Below are 20,702 nucleotides of genomic sequence, written 5' to 3'. Positions count from 1 at the left end.
TAGAAGTTGGAAGCCGGTCATGTCACATACCCTATTAGGAACCTTGGATTAAATTATGGACTTTGATTTGGACTCAATTGGAAGAGAATTGATGGAAATTGAAGTAATTAGATGTGCAAGGACTTGGACCCCGGAAAATGAAATCGAACCTATTGGACTAAAGTTGTGGAAGGTTTGGAGTTAGTGGATGATGATGTCACTAGTGAGGTCATGGATGAGGCAAGATGGGCTAGGGTGGTGACAAGTGGAAGGTGGGGATGAGGACTTGGAAAGGTGGGATGTCACTTCCCTCTTGTCCCCATCACCCTCAAGCTTTGAATTTGGAGGAGAGAGAGAGGGAGTGTGCGTGCGAACCAGAGGATCAGCCGAGCTCCGTCCGCTCCTTCGCCGCTCGACCGTCGCCGCCGCCTCGTCCACCGTTCGCCGGAGCTCGCGTCGCCGTCGCCGCTCGCCCGCGCGACCGCACGCCCTCCCGCGCCGAACCGCTCGCCTCCGTCTCCGCCAGTCGAGTCCCGCACCGTCGCAGTTCCAAGCCGTCCGCTGCTCGCCGTCGCCGAAGCTCCGTCGCCGCCGTCCGCCGCCGTAAGCCACTACCCCGAGCCCTAGCTTCCTTCGCCGGTCATTCTCCGCCGTTTCTCCGTCCGTTCAGCCGCCATTCCGCCGCCCCTTCGAGCCGGTTAGTTGCTGGAAAGAAAACCAGCAAGGTCTTGCATCTTCCGAGCTCGTTTTGGTCCCCTTCTAGTGCTCATTTGGTCTTGATCCGTGTAGGTTTGTCGTCGGCGTCGTCGAGCTCTTCGCCGGAAACCCGTCGGAAAGCGATTCCGGTGAGTTTACCTCACTAATCCGCGATTAGCGAGATAATGATGCCCTAAGTATGTTTAGCTTAGGGTGATTGAGATTAGGTGGATAGATTGGCTTAATTGGTTGTGGTTTATATTATGGTGTTTGTTTAAAGTAAATGATGTTTAGTTTAATGATTAAGTATGTTTACTTTTAAAATAAACCTTGATGTGACTTAAAGGAGTTTATTTACGAATTAAATAAATGCCTCGAAATTGTTGGATTAAATAATATTATATCTTATTCCGAAATTCATTAAAATATTATTTAAAAAAAAAAAAAAAAAAAAAAACTCGAAAATTTGTTTTGACCCTAGTTGCTCGGTATGTCGTGCCGATCATTGCTTTGTGCTTGTAGAATTTGAAATTTATGATTGGTTATGGCGAATTGAATGTGATTTCGATTTATGAGGTTCTTTATATAATCCTGAATGTGGGAATTGAGGAGAGATGAGGTCGTGAATATGCCACCTATTAGAGGTCGCGCCCAGTGGGGCCGTTTTATGCCACCTATTAGAGGTCGCGCCCGATGGGGCCGTGATATGCCACCTGATAAAGGTCGCGCCCAGTGGGGCCGTTTTATGCCACCTATTAGAGGTCGCGCCCGATGGGGCCGTGAGATGCCACCTGATAAAGGTCGCGCCCGACGGGGCCGTGATATGCCACCTGATAAAGGTCGCGCCCAGTGGGGCCGTTTTATGCCACCTATTAGAGGTCGCGCCCGATGGGGCCGTGAATTGCCACCTGTTAAAGGTCGCGCCGAGTAGGGCCGTAGTTGAGAGCAATGATTGATTTGCTAGAATGACATGTAATCGGCGAGTCGATTGATCGCGAGACGATCCAAGTGGTTGAATTGGTTTGGTGATGTGATTGTACCATGAGTGTTTGGTTATCATAATTCCAAGTGGTTGAATTATATAAATTGTGCTAACCTGCAGATGAGGGCTAAGCCGAGGTAAGTCTTCTATATGTTGTGGCTAAGCTACTTCGGGGCGTATTTACTTTCTAATAGGGGTTTAGGAGGGGTGAACTTGCTGAGACAAAGTCTCATCCCGGTTTGGGGAAAAACATTACAGGACCGTAGATGGCGGTATCCCGGAGATGGATGGCATGCTGACGGAGGTGGACCAGACGTTAGAGAGTGCTCTTGACCCTTTTTGATGCACATAGACTCTGACCCATTTTTGGTGCATAGGCCCTGGATCCGGTTGATGTATGTAAGCCCTGGTTTGTTAATGATGTATGAAAGTATGTTGTTTGATTTTGAATTGATGTTCCTGCTGTTCCTATCCCGTTTGCTTTTGTAAGGGGTTTTCTTAATACGTTCCGCTTGCGCATTAAAGAATTAAAATCAGGGTCGGCGACACTACCTGGGAATGTCGCATTTGCATGACCATGGCGGGTTGTTCACGCGTCTCGGGGTTCGGGGCGTGACAGATATCAATATCTGAGTAATACATTATTTGAGTGAACAACTCAGCTAAACTACACTTATTTGTCGACCCATCAACTCCTATGTGCCAACAAAGAAACTTGTTTATAGTGAACATTCATTAATGTTCATTATGCATATTATCCATTATGCGTACCATAAGCTAGAATTAATTGTCAGCAAACCCTATGATTCCTCAACGTCGTAAATTATTGATTCCACAAAACTCCGTAGCTTAATAACTCTTAAATCGAACCTTGCAATTCAAAATTTCCTTAACTTTGAAGGGAAAAGTACCAAAATAGTCTTAAACCTTTAGTATTGATACCAATTCAGTCCTAAACTTTTTAATTGAACCAATTTAATCCCAAACATTTTTACATTTATACAAATTCAGTCCATCTGGCTAATTTAAGCCGGAAATTGCTGACGTGGCCGCTGGCGGTCTTATGCGGCGCCACATGGACAAATTTTATAATTTTTTATATTTTTTTTCATATTTTTTATATTTTTTATTTTTTTTTTCCTTTTTTTCTCTTTTCTTCTTATCGTTTGGCCAGCGAGGTCGCCGATCGGCCGACCATTGCTGGCCATTGGCTGGTCAGGCGAGGGGCCCCACGCCCTCGCTGGCCACTGGCGAGGGCCGTCGCGCCCTCGCCAGCCACAAGCAAGGGCGTCGGCCCTCGCCTAGATCCAAGTGAGGGTCGAAACCCTCACCGGCCAACCGGCGAGGGCCTCTACGCCCTCTTTGGCCACGAGCAAGGCGCGGCAGCCCTTGCCCATCCAGGCGAGGGCCGCCGCACCCTCTACCGCCATGAGCGAGGCCACCACGCCCTTGCCGACCAACGGGTGAGGGCGCCCTCGTCGGTCACGGGCGAGGCGCGGCGGCCTCGCCGGTGGCCGACGAGGGCGCAGGGCCCCTCGCCTTGCCCAACTTGTGGTCTGCGATGGTCGGCCGGCCGACGACCTTGCCGGCCAAGGGATAAGGAGAAAAGAAAAATAAAAATAAAAATAAAAATAAAAAAGAGAAAAAAATTTAAAAATTTAAAAAAAATTAAAAATTAAAAAATTAAAAATCTGAAAAAAATTATAAAAAAATTTCACGTGGGCCACATAAGACCGTTGGTGGCCACGTCAGAAATTTTAGGCTTAAATTAGCCGGATGAACTGAATTGGTACAAATATAAAAAGGTCTAGGACTAAATTGGTCCAATTAAAATATTTAGGATTGAATTGGTACCAATGCAAAAGATTTATGATTATTTTGGTACTTTTCCCTAATTTTGAATATATCACTTAATTTTGAAAATTACTCTAATTAGACAAATAACGAGTTTAATTACCTATCAGGCGCCACAAAATGAAGCTAACCTGAGTCAGCGAGGTCCCCGTCGCATCTACGTAGAACAGCCCTTCTTTTCCCCTTTCTTCTCGCCGTGCTCGGTCTCTTTTCCCTTTCTTTGCCGTGAGAATCTGTTAGAGCACTCCCTATAACTTGTTTAAAGTAAGCTAACTCACGATCATATGTCCAGGTATTGACTAGTCAAAGCATGCAAGTGGTATAGGTGTCCAAAAGATGCACCAATTTCTCTTTTTAAAGTCCAATATTTACACCAAGGACGCGGAAGTTGAGCTTCGTCGAGCCGGCCATGGCCGCGGGGCTTGGTCAAGCTTCAGGATTGGCAAGGTCTTGCATTTAAAATATTTCTAGTCTTTATAGCATGAATTTACATTTGAGATTCAACATTTGATTCAATTAATTGTTAAATTAGTTCTCATATATAATTTGAATGGAAGGTCTCTTAATTTCTTAATGGAAAATGAAACAAAAGGTCCATGAACTTTGGTCAATTTGCAATGTAGCTCTTTAATTTTAATTTATTTGATGCAATCCCTAAATTTTATCCTAATGGGCAATGTAGTTTTTGAACCTTTAAATTATTCAATATGATCATTAGACTTTTAGTACATGTTTATGTTAAGGAAATCACTTATGATATTTTGAAGATGACAAAATAAATCAAAGATTACTAACGTGTTTAATTGTTGAGTAATAAACTACACAGATCATAGAACATGTAAAGGTTATTATCAAAGTCTATACTTGAAAGAACCAGAAGACAGACTCTATGCTGAAGTTAAATTTGTTTAGATTTATGTCCATATTGCAAAGTTTATTGCACTCAGACTCAGATTGTAAAGTTTACTGCACTCAGACTCAGATTATAAAGTTTATTACTCTCATATTTACATCCAAAACGAGACAGAACGTAACACAAGCCCTAAATGTATAACGGCGAGTGATCTGGTTTGGATTCTACATCAAGATTGATTTGATTGACTCAATCTAATTGATTGACAATTAGATCTTAAAGACAAGAACTTTCTGTACAGAGAGGCTCTACTTATGGAAACTAAGATTCTGTTTGTATGGGTGATCGGAATCAATTTGGGATTCTACTTTTATCACTCAACGTCTATCAAATCTTCTAGATACAGATCTATCCAACGGGTAGATTAGAAGACGATCCTCTAGATACTGTCTAACGGCTAGTTTGGAAGTGGAGGAGTATTTAAGGAGATCAAGGACCGATGAGTAAGTAAGAGACGGAGCATAGAACTTCGATTTTATATACTTGTCTTTGGTGAGCTTAAACGTTTGTGATCGTGAGAAATATACCAAAAGAGTGACTTGGTAAGATAATATGATCTACCTCTAAGTGTTTGCACTCAAAGTTGTAATCTCTTGTTTATTGCATAGTTGATCGTAGGAGAGCGGACGTAAACTCGATCTAAACCGAACCACTATAAATCTTGTACTTTTATTCTCTTTCCTGAACTCCTTTATTTTGTTCGTAGTTCTATTTAACTACTAAAGTCTGAACTCGCTAAAAGTCTGTTGTTCTTCAAACTCAGGTTCAAAAGTCTGTTGTTCATCAGACTCAGTTTCAAAAGAAAAATATTTCTACTGTTCTTTGCGAAAAATTGTCTTCACACCTATTCACCCCCTCTAGATATTCATACTAGCACTTTCAATTGGTATCATAACTAAGTGTTCGTTTTATTGAAGTGTTTTTACTTTTGAGCTAAAAATCTTCTATGGCTAGTATCTTGGCACCAAGACTTATGGAGGGATAGAGCAATACCATGCCACCATATTTTGATGGAAATGAATACAATATATGGAAGAACAAAATGAAGGCATTCCTAAGATTCAAATATCCCTAGCAATGAGATGTTGTGGAAAAAGGAATCAATCCCACTGTTGCGTTTACATCAAATAAAAATGGCAAAGATAAAGAAACCAAACCCCTGCTCCTATATCTCGGACGAAGATGTCCAAAAGAGAAGCTCTTGAAGTAAAAGCCATTTATTCTCTATATTGCGCATTGCCTCCTGTTGAATATAACATAATTTCTTTATGTGAAACAGCTAAGGAAGTCTAGGATAGACTTCATGTCACTTATGAATGGATTGATTATGTAAAAGAGACAAAAGTAAACTTCCTGCTCGGTAAATATGAATCCTTCAAGATGAAGTAAGGAGAGTCTATTGGAGATATGTTCAGCCGTTTTACAGAAATTGTAAATGGTTTAGCATATCAAGGTCAGCTAATTTCTTCCCCAATGAAGGTCAACAAACTTTTGCGAGGTCTCTCCAAAGATTAGAACCATATCAAGACCACAATCCGGGAGACTCAGAGGATTACGCCACTCTCCGTTGATGAATTTATGGACACTCTTCAATTCCTACAAAGTGGAACAAATCGTTGATGAAGATCCCAAAGGTAAGAAGTCCATCGCTTTAAAATCTAACGCTAATTCTGATGATACAGACTCAGAAAATGACATGGACAACAAATAACTTGCTTTTATGATCAAGAAATTAAAAAAGATATGTAGACAAGGAAGGAAATTCAGTGGAAGAAAACAATACAAGCAGAATGTGCAGAAAAGAACAATGAAAGAAGATGATGAGCAAGGAAATATATGTTTGATGGCACATTCAGACTTAGACTCAAATTCGGAATCAAATTCTGACTCAGACACAGACATAAAATCAAAGTTTGACTCCGACACAAACTCATAATCTGATGAGGAAATCGAAGTAAGAAATTCAAAAATTCCTATCAAAGTTTCAAAGTATATAAATGAGCTTTGCTTAAATCTCAAATCTTCTCTTAAAAGGATCTCCGAACTTAAAAATGAGAATTCTCGGCTTAGGCAACAGGATCTTTCTCGAAAAGAAAAGTTTGAAATTTTGCAAAAATATTTTCTGCAAACAAAAGAAAGTCAAGATTTACTTGTCAAAGAAAATGATTCTTTAAAAAATCAATTTTCAAATATTTCGACAAAATTTTCAAAGGGATCAAAAACATTAGAGCATATCCTTTCCATACAAGTACCTTACTATAATAAGTCGGGACTTGGTTTTAATAAGGAAAGTGATTCTCTAATAGATTTTCCTAAAGTCAAGGAGAGACTTAGAAAAATATCTCCAAAAGCATTTTACAAAAATCATTTTCAAAAAGTGTTTGTAAGACCTGTTGGTCGAAATGCCTTCAAGTGTTTAAATTGTGGAGACTCGAAACACTTTGAGAAAGAATGTTCTAAATTCTGGAAACCTATTAAGAAAGATTGGGTAAAAACAACATACTCTACTAACTCTCATGGATCCAAGAAAATATAGGTACCAAAGAAAGGATGAGCTGTCCTTATAGGAAATAAAGGAAAAAGAAGAAATTGGTAAGGAATATATATATTTGGCACATAATTCCCATTATGGTTGATATTCGATATATCCTTGGTTGATTGAGATTTTATAATGATCATATTTTGTTGAAAAAAGGATCGTATGATTTGTTTTTGTGATTCGTGAGTTGCGATTTGATCTAATATGTGTGATTGATTTGATATCTTTCTTAGAGATAATGTAAATTATTTTGTCTAATTTTATGCTCTCTAATTTTGTAATATTTTGCAAAATTAAAATCTGCTTTATGTGATAGTAATTTATTGTGCAAAGATATTCTTTCCTTGAATACTTTGTTATGATGAATTAAGAAATAATATTTTTTTATTTATGGAGATTTTATATTTTGCTCTAACGTTGATGAATGGTCTAAATTGATGGATACCAAAAAGGAAATGAGTTGATTGCAGGAAATTCAATAAGGCAAGAATGATTGCGAATCTACGCAGATTTTAGTGCAATAAGAAAAGAATCTCAGGCAAAAATTGGTAATGATTTTTTTTAAATCAATGGTATATTTGAAACATATACCTTGGGTAAGAGAATATTTTTTAATCAACCCCTCTTGCAAATTTTTACTCGATTTGGTGAAGATTATAGATGATTGCCTATGAATTATATGTATTTATATTGCAAATATCTTTTATTATAAATATAAGGCATTGCATTTTTTTTAAAATTGCTTGATTTGACACGTGATAAAAATATCTGCTTTCTTTTTGTGAAATGCATCAAGAATATATTTTTCAAATTTATGCTTAAGAAAATCCCTTTGATCTTGAAAGATATTATTGCATATTCATGGATATTCTTGCTATATTCTTAGAAGATATCTTACATCTAGCAAGTTTGATCCGCAAATCGGAGGAAGGTATTACGTGACATTTTTACAAAAATTATTATCTATTATACAAGATTTTGCAGGTGGCAATAGAATCTTCCATATGAATTTTGGAAAGTACAATCAGAAAATTGTGGAGATTATGTACTATTTCTTGGAGAATAAAAAATTCCCTTCCTTGTGCAAAGTTTTTGCAAATTATTAAGGAAATCCCTTATGTGTCGTATGGAAGGTTGAATAGTTCAGAATTTTAATAATTGATAATTTTAAATATGCTATTCAATTTATTTGAAGAAATGACATTATATATAATGTGGATATTATAACAGCTTGTTTGTGCAAAAAGTTTGTTAAGTTTATGCAAGTTAAATTCGAGACAAGCTTGATTGAAGAAAATAATTTTTTGTCTCGAATTTCAAAATACAAATTATCATTGTGGATATTGTTGTTACAAAGGAAATAATTGAAAAATATTCTGCCCAACATGTATAAGCCACCATTAGTGCTATTCGCAAATATTGTCATGATGACAAGGGGAGAAAGCGAATCCATGAGAAAGGAAAGAATTGTGATCATTTAAAAAATACAACAAATTGAGGGGGAGCATTGATCAATTATGGAAAAAAAAAATTTGAATCGATCGTGATCTTGATTATTATGTAAGGAAGGAAAAGGTAAATGTGTTAAAACTTACCAAGTTCTACAAAATCCGGTTAGTGCATCTTTTATTACCTTTGTCATTAACAAATCTCTTATTTATATTATCATTTTATTATGACAAAAAGAGTGAGCAAATTTTATAATGCATCCATGATTTTTATTTGCTGATATATATGATCAAAGTGAGCTATATCACATATCTTTAATATTCGATTTACTTTATAAAAGCTGATTTTTGGAAATTATGTTTCATGCAAAATATTTGTTATCGTTTTATATTCTCTACGTGATATCATTTCCATTATTATCGCTTTTTGATTATGACAAAAAGAGGGAGAGAATATAAATATGCATATGTGTTGATTGGTTGATATTATTTATTGCATAATATTTAGTTACAATTATTTTTCTATATATTGTTATGCTCAATCTATTTGACGTCTTTTGATTCAAATGACATTTTTTGAAAATCTAAAATTTGATGATTGATTTATCAATATTTTAGAAAGTGTGATTACACATCTCCATATTCAGAGATTGTTTTGTCATCATCAAAAATGGAGAGATTGTTAGGGAAATCCCTTATGATGTTTTGAAGATGACAAAATAAATCAAAAGCTACTAACATGTTTAATTGTTGAGTAACAGACTACGCAGATCATAGAACATGTAAATGATATTATCAAAGTCTATACTTGGAAGAACCAGAAGATAAACTCTATGTTGAAGCTAAATCTATTCAGACTTACATTCATATTGTAAAGTCTATTGCACTCAAACTCAGATTGTAAAGTCTATTACTCTCATATTTACATCCAAAATGAGACAGAATGTAACACAAGCCCTAAATGTATAACGGCTAGTGATCTTGTTTGGATTTTACATTAAGATTGATTTGATTGACAATTAGATCTTGAAGACAAGAACTTTCTATATGGAGAAGTTCCATGTATGGAAACCAAGATTCTATTTGTATGGGCGATCGGAATCAATTTGTGATTCTACTTCTATCACTCAATGGCTACCAAATCTTCTAGATACAAACATGTCCAACGGGTAGATTGGAAGACAATCCTTTAGATATTGTCCAACGGCTAATTTAGAAGTGGAGGAGTACTTAAGGAGATCAAGGACCGATGAGCAAGTAAGAGACGGAGTATAGAATTTATAATTCCAAAGTCTGAGCAAACTTTGATCATACACTTGTCTTTGGTGAGCTTAAATTTTTGTGATCGTAAGAGAAATACCAAAAGAGTGATTTAGTAAGATAGTGTGATCTACCTCTAAGTGTTTGCACTCAAAGTTGTAATCTCTTGTTGATTGCATAATGGAATCCAACTAGAAGGCTATTAGCGTGAGAGAGTGGACCTAGGCTTGATCTAAGTCGAACCACTATAAACATTGTGTTCCTATTCTCTTTCCCGAACTCCTTTATTTTGTTCGTAGTTCTATTTAACTGCTAATGTCTGAACTCGCTCAAAATCTGTTATTCTTCATACTCAGTTTTAAAAGAAAAATATTTCTATTATTCTTTGCGAAAAATTGTCTTCACATTTATTCACCTTCTCTAGGTGTTCATACTAGCACTTTCGGTTTAACTTAATCCTTGGATTATATAATAAAAAATGTTCAATATTGTTTTTGAACTTGAATTAATGAAATGACAATATTAAATATTTTCATGTAGTACAAGAATTAAATTAAACATGCACAAAAAGCTTAGGAACCATATTGAACAAAATTAAAAGTTCAAGAAATATATCGCACATTTGGCTAAAGTTTATGAACCGCATTAAACATATTAAAAGTTTATAAATTACATTACACATTGGGCCAACATAGAGAATCATTTATGTCATTATCCTACAATAGGAATTGTTATTACTAGTCAACTGAACTTCAGAGGATTTCACAATTTGCACAAATACTTACCAGCTAGATCAGGACCAAGGTTGAGCCTAGAACACCATATCTAAGCATCTTCATTAGACAAAAAGGAAATCCGGTTGGTTCTTCACGTGCTAGACTCTCAAGAGGTCATTTGTCCAAATCGGTTAGATTAGCTTGAGCTTAGCTCCAAATGCAAAAGTTTGACATAAGTTGGTCGTAAGAATAATCAAACCTATCGCATTTTCAAATCAATGACCGAGTCTATACTAATGACATCGCCTTGACGCTTCTCATTCCCTTCCAATTTCTACTTTTTCAATTACTTTGTTGCCAATAACAAGATGTTGAGAAATTGTCCATGCGTCAAATCACAATACATAAAAAGAGTCCAAAAAGAGGTAATACTTCCATATAAAGTGATGTTAGGAGGTGACTGCAGCGACAACGATAGGCCCCGTTGTCGGCGGTGAAATGGAGGTTCCGGTCAAAGAGCAGCTAGATGGGTCAGACGTGACCGTTCTAGAAGACAGCGCCCGTCAAGAATGGCGAGCTGTCCGGGTGTTAAGTATAAAGGAACAAAATATGCTGTAGAAGAACGGAAACAGCACGTGTTGGAAAAACGGAAACAGAGGACTTGGCAATACAGCAAAAGCAGAGGACTTGGCGATACAGCAAATGACTTGGATCGCCAAGTCATAAGATTTAATCAATGACAAAGATCTTATAAGGAAGACCAGCCTGGATTGACATCAATGAATGAGATGCTCAAATAATAAATGACTTGGATCACTAAGTCATAAGCGTAGTCAATTAGGCTTTTCTGTTAAGTAGTTGTTGTATTCGGTTTTCCCTTGTAACCGAGTTCTGTTAAATTCTTAGATATAAATACTCTTCTTGTTTTACATAAGAAGATATATAAAAACAGATAGAGAGGAAAAGAGAAGAGAAAAGTATAGAGAAAAAAGAATTAGGATCATCAACAAATGCTGAGCAATCCCTGTATTGAAGAGGAAGATTCGAAGAATAGTTGACAGCTGAAGATCAAAGTGTTGAAGCAAATCAAGTAAGATTGTTCTTAGAAGATAGAACAGAGGAATTGTATTATTTTCTGTTTCAAATGTACTGAGTTACAATGATATAATCACCATACTGGAATACAAATGTTCTTCAGAGTCAACCGCTTGATCTTGTTTGAGTTCTTCATCTTTCTCATGGTATCAGAGTTGTAGGTTGATTGTCTGATAGCTTGTTTTGAACTGGAAGTTTGCGGCAATGGCAATAAAAACACCAAAATATCATTTTCCAATCCATGTAAACATTTCGAATTTTGTCACAATCAAGCTTGCCGAAGATAATTTTCTGTTGTGGCAAGCTCAAATCCAAAGGTTTCTGAAGAGTCAAGACCTCTTTGGTTTTGTTAATGGTGATGTTATTTCTCCTCCACGAATGTTGCAAAATGATGATTAAGGATGTGACTCAGAACTTGTTAATCCTGATTACGCTGATTGGACAAGAACAGATCAGTTGATATCATCATGGATTAGTGGGGCTGTTAATGAGAACATTTTGAGTCTAATCATTGGTTTAGAGACATCCTTTGAGGTATGGCGGTCTCTTCTAAAACGATTTACACAAAAATCAATAGCAAAGGAGTTCGAACTTAGAGGAAAATTACAGGTCCCGCCGTAAACTTGATCAAACCCTCTCTACTTATCTCGGAGAATACAAATCTATATGTGATCAGTTGAATGCTATTGGTAAACCAGTGGATGAAATAACCAAAATCTTTGCTATACTAGAAGGATTGGGTCCAGAATATGAGAATCTTCGAACCACCATATATTGTTTGAAGCCTCAACCCGATTATGATGAAGTTATAGCTCAACTGGAGAGATTTGAATCAAGGATGAAGACTTATTCTAGAAGTCGATCAATCCCGTTGGCCTATCTCGGGCAAAGAAAGTCTCAAATGTACCCTAAAGAGAATGCTGATGGAGAATACCTTTCACAAACTTCTGGTTTTCTAGCTCAGAGAGGAAGTTATAGGGGTGGCCGTAGCTTTGGTCGAGGCAGAGCTATTAGTAATAGAGGACGAGGTTTTGGTTATGTTGAAAGAAATCAGAATTACAGAGAAGATGCAGCAATTCAAGGGCAAGGAGATCAATATCTAAGACAAAGGAATGTCTTCTCTACAGCTACTCAGGGATTTAGACCTTATGCCACATACTCTCAAAGGTATCAAAACAACAAATCCTATCCTCCTCTTCTGTTAAACTCAAGGAAAAGTTTGCAGGATGAGAAAGACACAGGGGTTGCTAGATTGGAATGTCAAATATGTAAACGACCTGGGCATGATGCTCTCCGCTGTTGGTATCGCTTTGACAATTCCTATCAAGTAGAGGATATTCCAGCAGCTCTAACAGCAATTCATATCGAAGATCCAAAAGGAAGTGAATGGTACCCTGATACAGGAGCTACTGCTCACATCAGTGCGAATCCTGGTATTCTTCATACTCTTTCTAAATATCAAGGTCTTGATACAGTGATGGTTGGAAATGGATCTTGTTTACCTGTTACACATATTGGTAACACTTACCTAAAAACAGAAGTAAATACATTACCTCTTAATGATGTTCTTATAGTACCAGAAATAAAGAAGAATCTTCTTTATGTGTCTAAACTCACTGATGACTATCCTTGCACATTTATCTTTGATAAACTTGGTGTTTATGTAAAGGACAACAATACCAAGGTGACAATTCAGCTCGGAAGGAAGACTAAGGGCCTTTATCAAGTCGATACACGGACTGCAGCAGCCTTTTTCACTCAAAGACAGAGAACAGTCAATGCAGAAATATGGCACCAAAGACTGGCTCATGCCAATACTCAAATAGTGGATCACCTACATTATCAGAAACTGATTCATGTTAATTCAGTTTCTTCAAAAATCTGCAGCAGCTGTCAAATAGCAAAAAGTACAGCTCTATCATTTCCTTTGTCAAACTCTATATCAACTTCATCATTAGAAAAGATCCACTGTGATATTTGGGGGCCTTCACCAGTTGATTCATTTCAAAAGTTTAGATACTATGTGATTTTTGTTGATAGTTTCTCACGATATAGTTGGTTATATCCAATGAAGTTGAAATCTGAGTTCTTTGATATCTTTGTTCGATTCCAGACGTTAGTTGAAAGACAATACAGTCACAAGATCAAAATTTTCCAAAGTGATGGAGGAGGAGAGTTTGTAAGTAGGAGATTTCAAAAACATCTGCAAAGCTGTGGAATAAAACAACATCTATCTTGTCCTCACACTCCCGAACAGAATGGAGTCTCAGAAAGGAAACATAGACATATTGTCGAATTAGGATTGGCTATGTTATATCACTCCAAGGTCCCACTGAAGTTTTGGGTGGATGCTTTTGTTACAGCAAATTACATTGTAAACAGACTTCCAACACCAAAACTAAAAATGGATGCACCCTATAGTAAGATTCATAACACTAAGCCACAATATGATCATTTGAGGGTGTTTGGTTGTGCCTGTTATCCATGCTTAAGATCATATTTAAAACATAAGTTCGATCCTAGATCCATTACCTGTGTTTTTCTGGGATATAGTGATTTGCATAAAGGCTATAGATGTCTTGTGCCTACTGATAATCGTATATATATCAGTAGACATGTGATCTTCGATGAAACATTGTTTCCCTTCACAAAAACTGTGATCAATGAGTATGGTCAATATACTCCTTTGTATAGACAGTGGATTGAATGAGTAAAATTGCTCGAATCCTCAAGCACTGACACAACAAACAAAAGTATTTCCCATCGACCGGTAAGAAGAAGTCGATCATCCTAATATGGATAGTTATGACAAGGTGAACAGATGCACCAACATACTTCATCAGCATCAATGCAGCTTCAAGATACTCCATTAACACCAAGGCAGAATGATGCTATCACAGAAACTCGATCTGGTCAGAGTTCTTCATCTTTCTCAAGTACTTTGCCTATCAATAACAGTCCTCATAGAACAACATACTCTTGATCTATCTTCTTCTAAGAGAAATTTTGGTAATCATCCTATGCAGACCCGACTCAAATAAGGTATTATTAAGCCAAATCCAAAATATGCTTGCTTGACTGAGTATCGAGTTCCTATGGAACCAAGATCCATCAAGTCAGCATTAGCTGATAAGGGTTGGCACAATGCAATGCAAGAAGAGATGAATGCTCTGTATGATAATCATACCTGGACATTGGTTCCAAGAACAGACCAGATGAATGTTGTAGGTTGTAAGTGGGTTTTTAAGACCAAGCTCGCACCAGATGGTAGTTTAGAAAGACTCAAGGCTCGTCTGGTAGCCAAAGGATTCCATCAGGAAGCAGGACTTGACTTTACTGAGACATTCAGTCCTATTGTGAAACATGCTACAGTTTGCATAGTACTCTCTGTAGCTCTCACAAGACAATGGACAATACACCAACTTGATGTAAAGAATGCCTTTCTTCATGGAGACTTAAATGAAACTGTTTATATGGAACAGCCACCTAGCTTCATTCATCCTCAAAAATCAAGCCATGTCTGCCTTCTTCACAAGTCGTTATATGGACTTCGACAAGCACCAAGAGCTTGGTTTGACAAATTCAGCAACTTCCTTCTTGAAATTGGTTTTTTCTGTAGTACAACTGATCCATCTTTGTTTGTGCTCCATACTGAGTCGGATACAGTGTTATTGCTTCCTTATGTTGATGATATCATTCTAATAGGAAGCTCTCCTCAGCTCTTAACTGCATTAATCCAGAATCTTAGTCTTCATTTTCATATGAAAGACCTTGGATATCTTCACTACTTCTTAGGTATTGAAGTTAAACGTACTTTACAGACCTTGTTCTTATGTCAAACAAAATATGCAGTCGACCTACTCAAACGGGCACATATGACAGATTGCAAACCAATTTCCACACCTTTGCCACTTCGGTCAATTGCTATGGCCAATGCTGAAGTTCCTCTGCTAGATCCTATTGAATACAGAAGCTTGGTAGGTGGTCTTCAATACTTGACTATCACTCGACCAGATCTAGCATTTGCAACAAATCTCCTCTCGTCGAAGATGCAACATCCCACAATGGCAGATTTTCATCAATTAAAAAGAGTTTTACGATATGTCAAAGGAACTGTTCATCTTGGATAGTATCTTCATTCCAACAGTTTGACAAATCTCTATGGTTTTTCAGATGCTGATTGGGCAGGTTGTCCTACTACTCGATGATCTACTACAAGATTCTGCACTTTCTTAGGTTCTAATTTGATTTCCTGGTCAGCCAAGAAGCAATCTACTGTTTCAAAGTCTTCCACAGAAGCAGAGTATCGGGCTCTAGCATCTACAACAGCTGAATTAACCTGGATCAGTTTTGTTCTACGTGATATTGGTATTCCTCTTGCACAAGCTACATCATTGTTTTATGACAATAAATCAGCTATTTCCCTCACAGCCAATCCTGTCTTGCATGCGCGAACAAAGCACATAGAAGTTGATTTCCATTTTGTTCGTGAAAAGGTGTCTTCTGGTTCCATTTCTATCCAACATGTTCCAAGTCATCTTCAAGTAGCTGACATATTCACTAAGTCACTCTCCCACTCAGCTCATCTGTCTCTTCGCACCAAATTGGGAATGGGATTCCTCCCCCTTCTCAATTTGCGGGGGGATGTTAAGTATAAAGGAACAAAATATGCTGTAAAAGAACGGAAACAGCACGTGTTGGAAAAATGAAAACAGAGGACTTGGCGATACAGCAAATGACTTGGATCGCCAAGTCATAAGATTTAATCAACGACAAAGATCTTATAAGGAAGACCAGCCTGGATCGACATCAATGAATGAGATGCTCAAATAATAAATGACTTGGATCACTAAGTCATAAGCGTAGTCAATTAGGCTTTTCTGTTAAGTAGTTGTTGTATTCGGTTTTCCCTTGTAACCGAGTTCTGTTAAATTCTTAGATATAAATACTCTTCTTGCTTTACATAAGAAGATATAGAAAAACAGATAGAGAGGAAAAGAGAAGAGAAAAGTATAGAGAAAAGAGAATTAGGATCATCAACAAATGCTGAGCAATCCCTGTATTGAAGAGGAAGATTCGAAGAATAGTTGACAGCTGAAGATCAAAGTGCTGAAGCAAATCAAGTAAGATTGTTCTTAGAAGATAGAACAGAGGAATTGTATTATTTTCTGTTTCAAATGTACTGAGTTACAATGATATAATCACCATACTGGAATACAAATGTTCTTCAGAGTCAACCACTTGATCTTGTTTGAGTTCTTCATCTTTCTCACCGGGTTCATGCAGTGGACGTGAAATCAAACTCTTCTTGCTGCCGCCATTGTCGTCATTGTCATCACCGTCATCTTCTTGTTCTCTCTCTTCCTTTTGCCCAGCTTCTAGTTCTGAAAGCAATGGCTTTTCCAACTTGGGTCTCTTCTGTCCTTCGTCTTCACAGCGAGAGACGTTAGTCTTGACCTTGTCTCTCGAATCTTCGCTGGTTTTGTCCTGGATTTCGGCGAATTTGCTCGAGGAATGCGGTGGATCATGGGTCTCTTGCATCGTCGCTAAAACCAACTTTGAATGGGAGTGGATAAAACACGGAGTTTGATTTTTGAAGAGAGGGGAATTTCATTGAGCTCGTGAAGCTTGCGGCCATGGTAGCTGGAGCTTCCACGCGGTCATTGCCACTCGAGTTGCATCGAGCTCGACCATGGCTGCTCGAGCTTCATCAAGCTGGTGGAGGGCAGGAGATCTGGAGCTCGCAGATGGCAGTTGGAGCTTCTTCGAGCTTGTGACCTTTTTCGCTCGAGCTTCGTGGAGCTCGACCATGACCACTTGAGTTTCATCAAGCTTTTTCGAGCTCCGAGGACGTTAAAATTGAGCTTCATCGAGCTCGGCCATGGCGGCTGAGCTTCGTCAAACCTAGGCGACCGGCAAGGTCTTGTCTTAAGATTCTTTTAGCTTTTTTAGTTTTCTAATTCTTATCCTTTTTTTGAATCCTCGTCTTCCTTTTTTAATTGTTTTTGTCTTCTTATTCTTTACCTTTTTAAATTATTCACTCTTTTTTTTAACGTGACCTTTGGTGGAAGCCAAAACAATGCCACATGTCTTTAAAAAAAGTAACTATTTTTAGCTTTTAAATTATTCATTTTTTTCTAAAAAAAAGCCAGATATTCACATCTTTTAATGGATGCTTGATGGAAGCCAGATCGATGCCACGTCTTAATAAAGCAACAGATGGATGTTAACTTGATGGAAACCAGTGATGCCAATATCTTGATAAAGCAACGGCCATGGAGTATGGAGCTTCGGGGATCATTGCCGCTCGAGTTTCGTTGAGCTCGACCATGGCTACTCAAGCTTCATCAAGCGCGTGGAGGGAAGGAGATTTGGAGTTTGCAAATGGCAGTTGGAGCTTCTTCGAGGTCGTGGCCATTGTTGCTCGAGCTTCGTCGAGCTTGATCATGGCCACTTGAGATTCACCGAGCTCATGGGGCGATGGAGATATGGAGCTCACGAATAGCAGCCAAAGCTTTTTGGAGCTCCAAGGACGTTTGAGGGTGAGCTTCGTTGAGCTCGGCCATGGGAGCAGAGCTTCGTCGAGCTAAGTGACTAGCAAGTCTTGCAATTAAAATTTGTTTAGCTTTCTTATTTTTCTCATTCTTATCCTATTTTTTTATACTCTTTCTTTTTTATATAATTTTTTTATCTTTTTTTTTTCCTCGATCTTTTCACTATTTTGTAATGTTGCGCTTGGTAGAAGCCACATTGGTGGCATGGGTTTTGAGAAAGTAAATAAAAAAGCCAAGCTAGATAACGTGCTAGATTCTCAAGAGGTCATTTGTCCAAATCCGTCAAATCAACGCAACCGTAGCTCCGAAAGCAAAAGTTTTGACCTAAGGTTTTCGTAACAACGATTAAACTTATCGGGTTGTCAAATCCATGACCGAGTCTATATAAACCCCATTGTCCTCACGCTTCTCCTTCCCTTACAACTTCTCATTTTTCATATATATATAATGAATGGTCAAGATGAGGAGGAACTATCAATATGTAAAATGACAATAAATACACTTTAAGGCTGTGCATGACAAAATTTGTGAAACAGAAATTGATTTCTGGTCAGAAATTAATTTTTTAATTTCTATTTTCCGGACAAGTTTTTGAGTAAAGAAACTCGTTTGATAATAACTCAAAATTTCTATTTTTGAAACAGAAATCCGTTTGATAACAGCACAAAATTTCTATTTCTAAGAATAGGAATTGATTAGATAACAATATAAAAAATTCTCAAATACAAAATAATAGTTGAAATAATACTAAAACAACATAGGAAATCCTCAAATACAAAATAATAGTAAAAATAATACTAATACATTACAAAAGTTGAAAATACAATTTTATGGAATTTTCGGCATATTATTATCCATTGCAATTTTATTAGCAATTGTTTTTCTAAGCGTATTTATTTGGTTTCAATGTATCGTTTGCAAGCTCATCCTGCGTAGGTTCAAACAAGTACTGCGGAAGCATGAGTATGGGTGCTATTAATGGTGCCTATACAGCCTTGTCATTTTATCAAAAACTAATATTATACAAGATTATCAACAAAATAAAATAAATAGTGTAAAGGAATATATGAGAATTCTACCTTAAAGTAACGTTTATGATTAGGAACTAATCGGGGGAAGGTCGGTTTATTTTGATTCTCGAATTGAATAAGTCCAGTTGCTCATCCCTAATTTCTTTATTGTTGCTCAATGAACCTTTAATGGCCCTTACATAACAAAGAGAGATTCTCTTGAATCTCTTGCCTTCGAATTAAAATTCAATATTGTGTAACAATCTAATTATTTTGATTTTGCAAGAATTTTGAATCCGTAAAAAAAAAATAAGGTTAAATTTCTAGGCACATTTTTTATTCATCTATTACATAAGAACTTTTTTCTTTTACCAAAAAAAAAACTTTTTCTTCAACGCGCATGCCTTTTCTAGGAGTAAAGAGCCCCATTGTTTTTAAATAAGCATTTAAGAACTTTGGTCATTTTTGAAAATTGGGGACCCATTCAATTGTCTTTCATCATAAAGAGTAAGTTATAAAAAAAATGCAAAAAAAAAAAAAAAAAACACGAGCAAAATAAGAAAAAGAAAATTAGCAATAATTTGTGAAGTTGTGGTTATGAGTGAATTAAGTTAGCAAGAAAGCACAATGTTCTTTTATATGGTTTGATTTCAGTTTCTGATTTCTATTTCAGAAATTGAGAAGTTAAAAATTTCAGCTTCTGATTTCTTCAATTTCTCTATTTCTGGAATAGAAATCTGTTTCAGAAATAGAGAAATCAAATTGCGTTACCAAACGAATTTATGTTCCAAACCTATTCCAGGGAACAGAAAAACAGAGAAATCGAGAAACAGAAATGTTGTCATGCGCGCCCTAAAATGGTCTAAAAAGAGGTACTATTTTCAAATAAAGTGTACGTTTTTTTTTTTTTTTTGGTCGAAAATAAAGTGTACGTTAGTGAGTGAGTTAGAGAAAGCAATTATTTAACGTTCTCCTATTTTCTCTAATGAGAGATGTGAAATCGTTGGAGCCAATAGAAATAACTAACAACAAACAATGAAGTTACCAGGACAACGGTTGATCTAATAATGTAGAGCTTACTCCCATGTAATTTGGGACCCCTCTCTGGTCATGGACTTGAACCCCCGAATCGTTTCTCATAATTAGGAAGCCTTGAAATATATCTCACCATCTCAAATAGACAAAACAATAGTAAATGTTTGATCTAGATTTTATATAATAAATATGCTATTTCATAACTTATAGTATATCTAGTTCATATTGATTTGGAAATATGAGTTTACAAACTCGAATAAGAGTTAGCATAACTCACTTGCGAAAGTTAAAAATCAATTTACAAAGGTTACTAAAACCCACACACTTAAATTTTTATCAATTAATTAAAAAACAATATCAATATCTGAGTAATACGTTACTTAAGCGAACAACTTAGCTAAACTACACTTATTTGTCAACCCATCAACTCCTATGTGCCAACAAAAACACTTGTTTATAGTGAACAGTCATCAATGTTCATTATGCATATTATCCATTATGCGTACCATAAGCTAGAATCAATTGTCATCAAACCCTATGAATCCTCAATGTCCTAAATTATCAATTCCACAAAACTCCATAGCTTAATAACTCTTAAATCAAACCTTGCAATTCAAAATT

The 20,702-nt window shown here is 37.0% G+C and overlaps 1 protein-coding gene and 1 long non-coding RNA gene across 2 annotated transcripts; one reads left to right on the top strand and one right to left on the bottom strand.

The window, feature by feature from the left end:
* Nucleotides 1-577: 577 nt before the first annotated feature.
* On the top strand, nt 578-2,113 carry LOC120295445. The gene is made up of 3 exons (XR_005552830.1): nt 578-676; nt 769-824; nt 1,916-2,113. It is a non-coding gene; the product is annotated as an uncharacterized LOC120295445 (long non-coding RNA).
* A 14,556-nt stretch (nt 2,114-16,669) lies between these two features.
* Nucleotides 16,670-17,023, bottom strand: LOC120295966 (nuclear polyadenylated RNA-binding protein 3-like). Its single transcript, XM_039317598.1, has one exon. It carries the CDS (start codon nt 17,021-17,023, stop codon nt 16,670-16,672), a length of 354 nt encoding a protein of 117 aa, XP_039173532.1.
* Nucleotides 17,024-20,702: the final 3,679 nt, after the last annotated feature.

The sequence above is a fragment of the Eucalyptus grandis genome, chromosome 7, assembly GCF_016545825.1.
Source record: "Eucalyptus grandis isolate ANBG69807.140 chromosome 7, ASM1654582v1, whole genome shotgun sequence".
In the NCBI taxonomy this organism is placed as follows: Eukaryota; Viridiplantae; Streptophyta; class Magnoliopsida; order Myrtales; family Myrtaceae; genus Eucalyptus; species Eucalyptus grandis.
The sequence above is the reverse complement of the archived record's forward strand: the minus strand, read 5'-3'. Positions and strand labels throughout refer to the sequence as shown.

Excerpts from the sequence above, each read along its gene's own strand:
- LOC120295966 (XM_039317598.1), bottom strand. The coding sequence starts at position 17,023 with ATGCAAGAGACCCATGATCCACCGCATTCCTCGAGCAAATTCGCCGAA.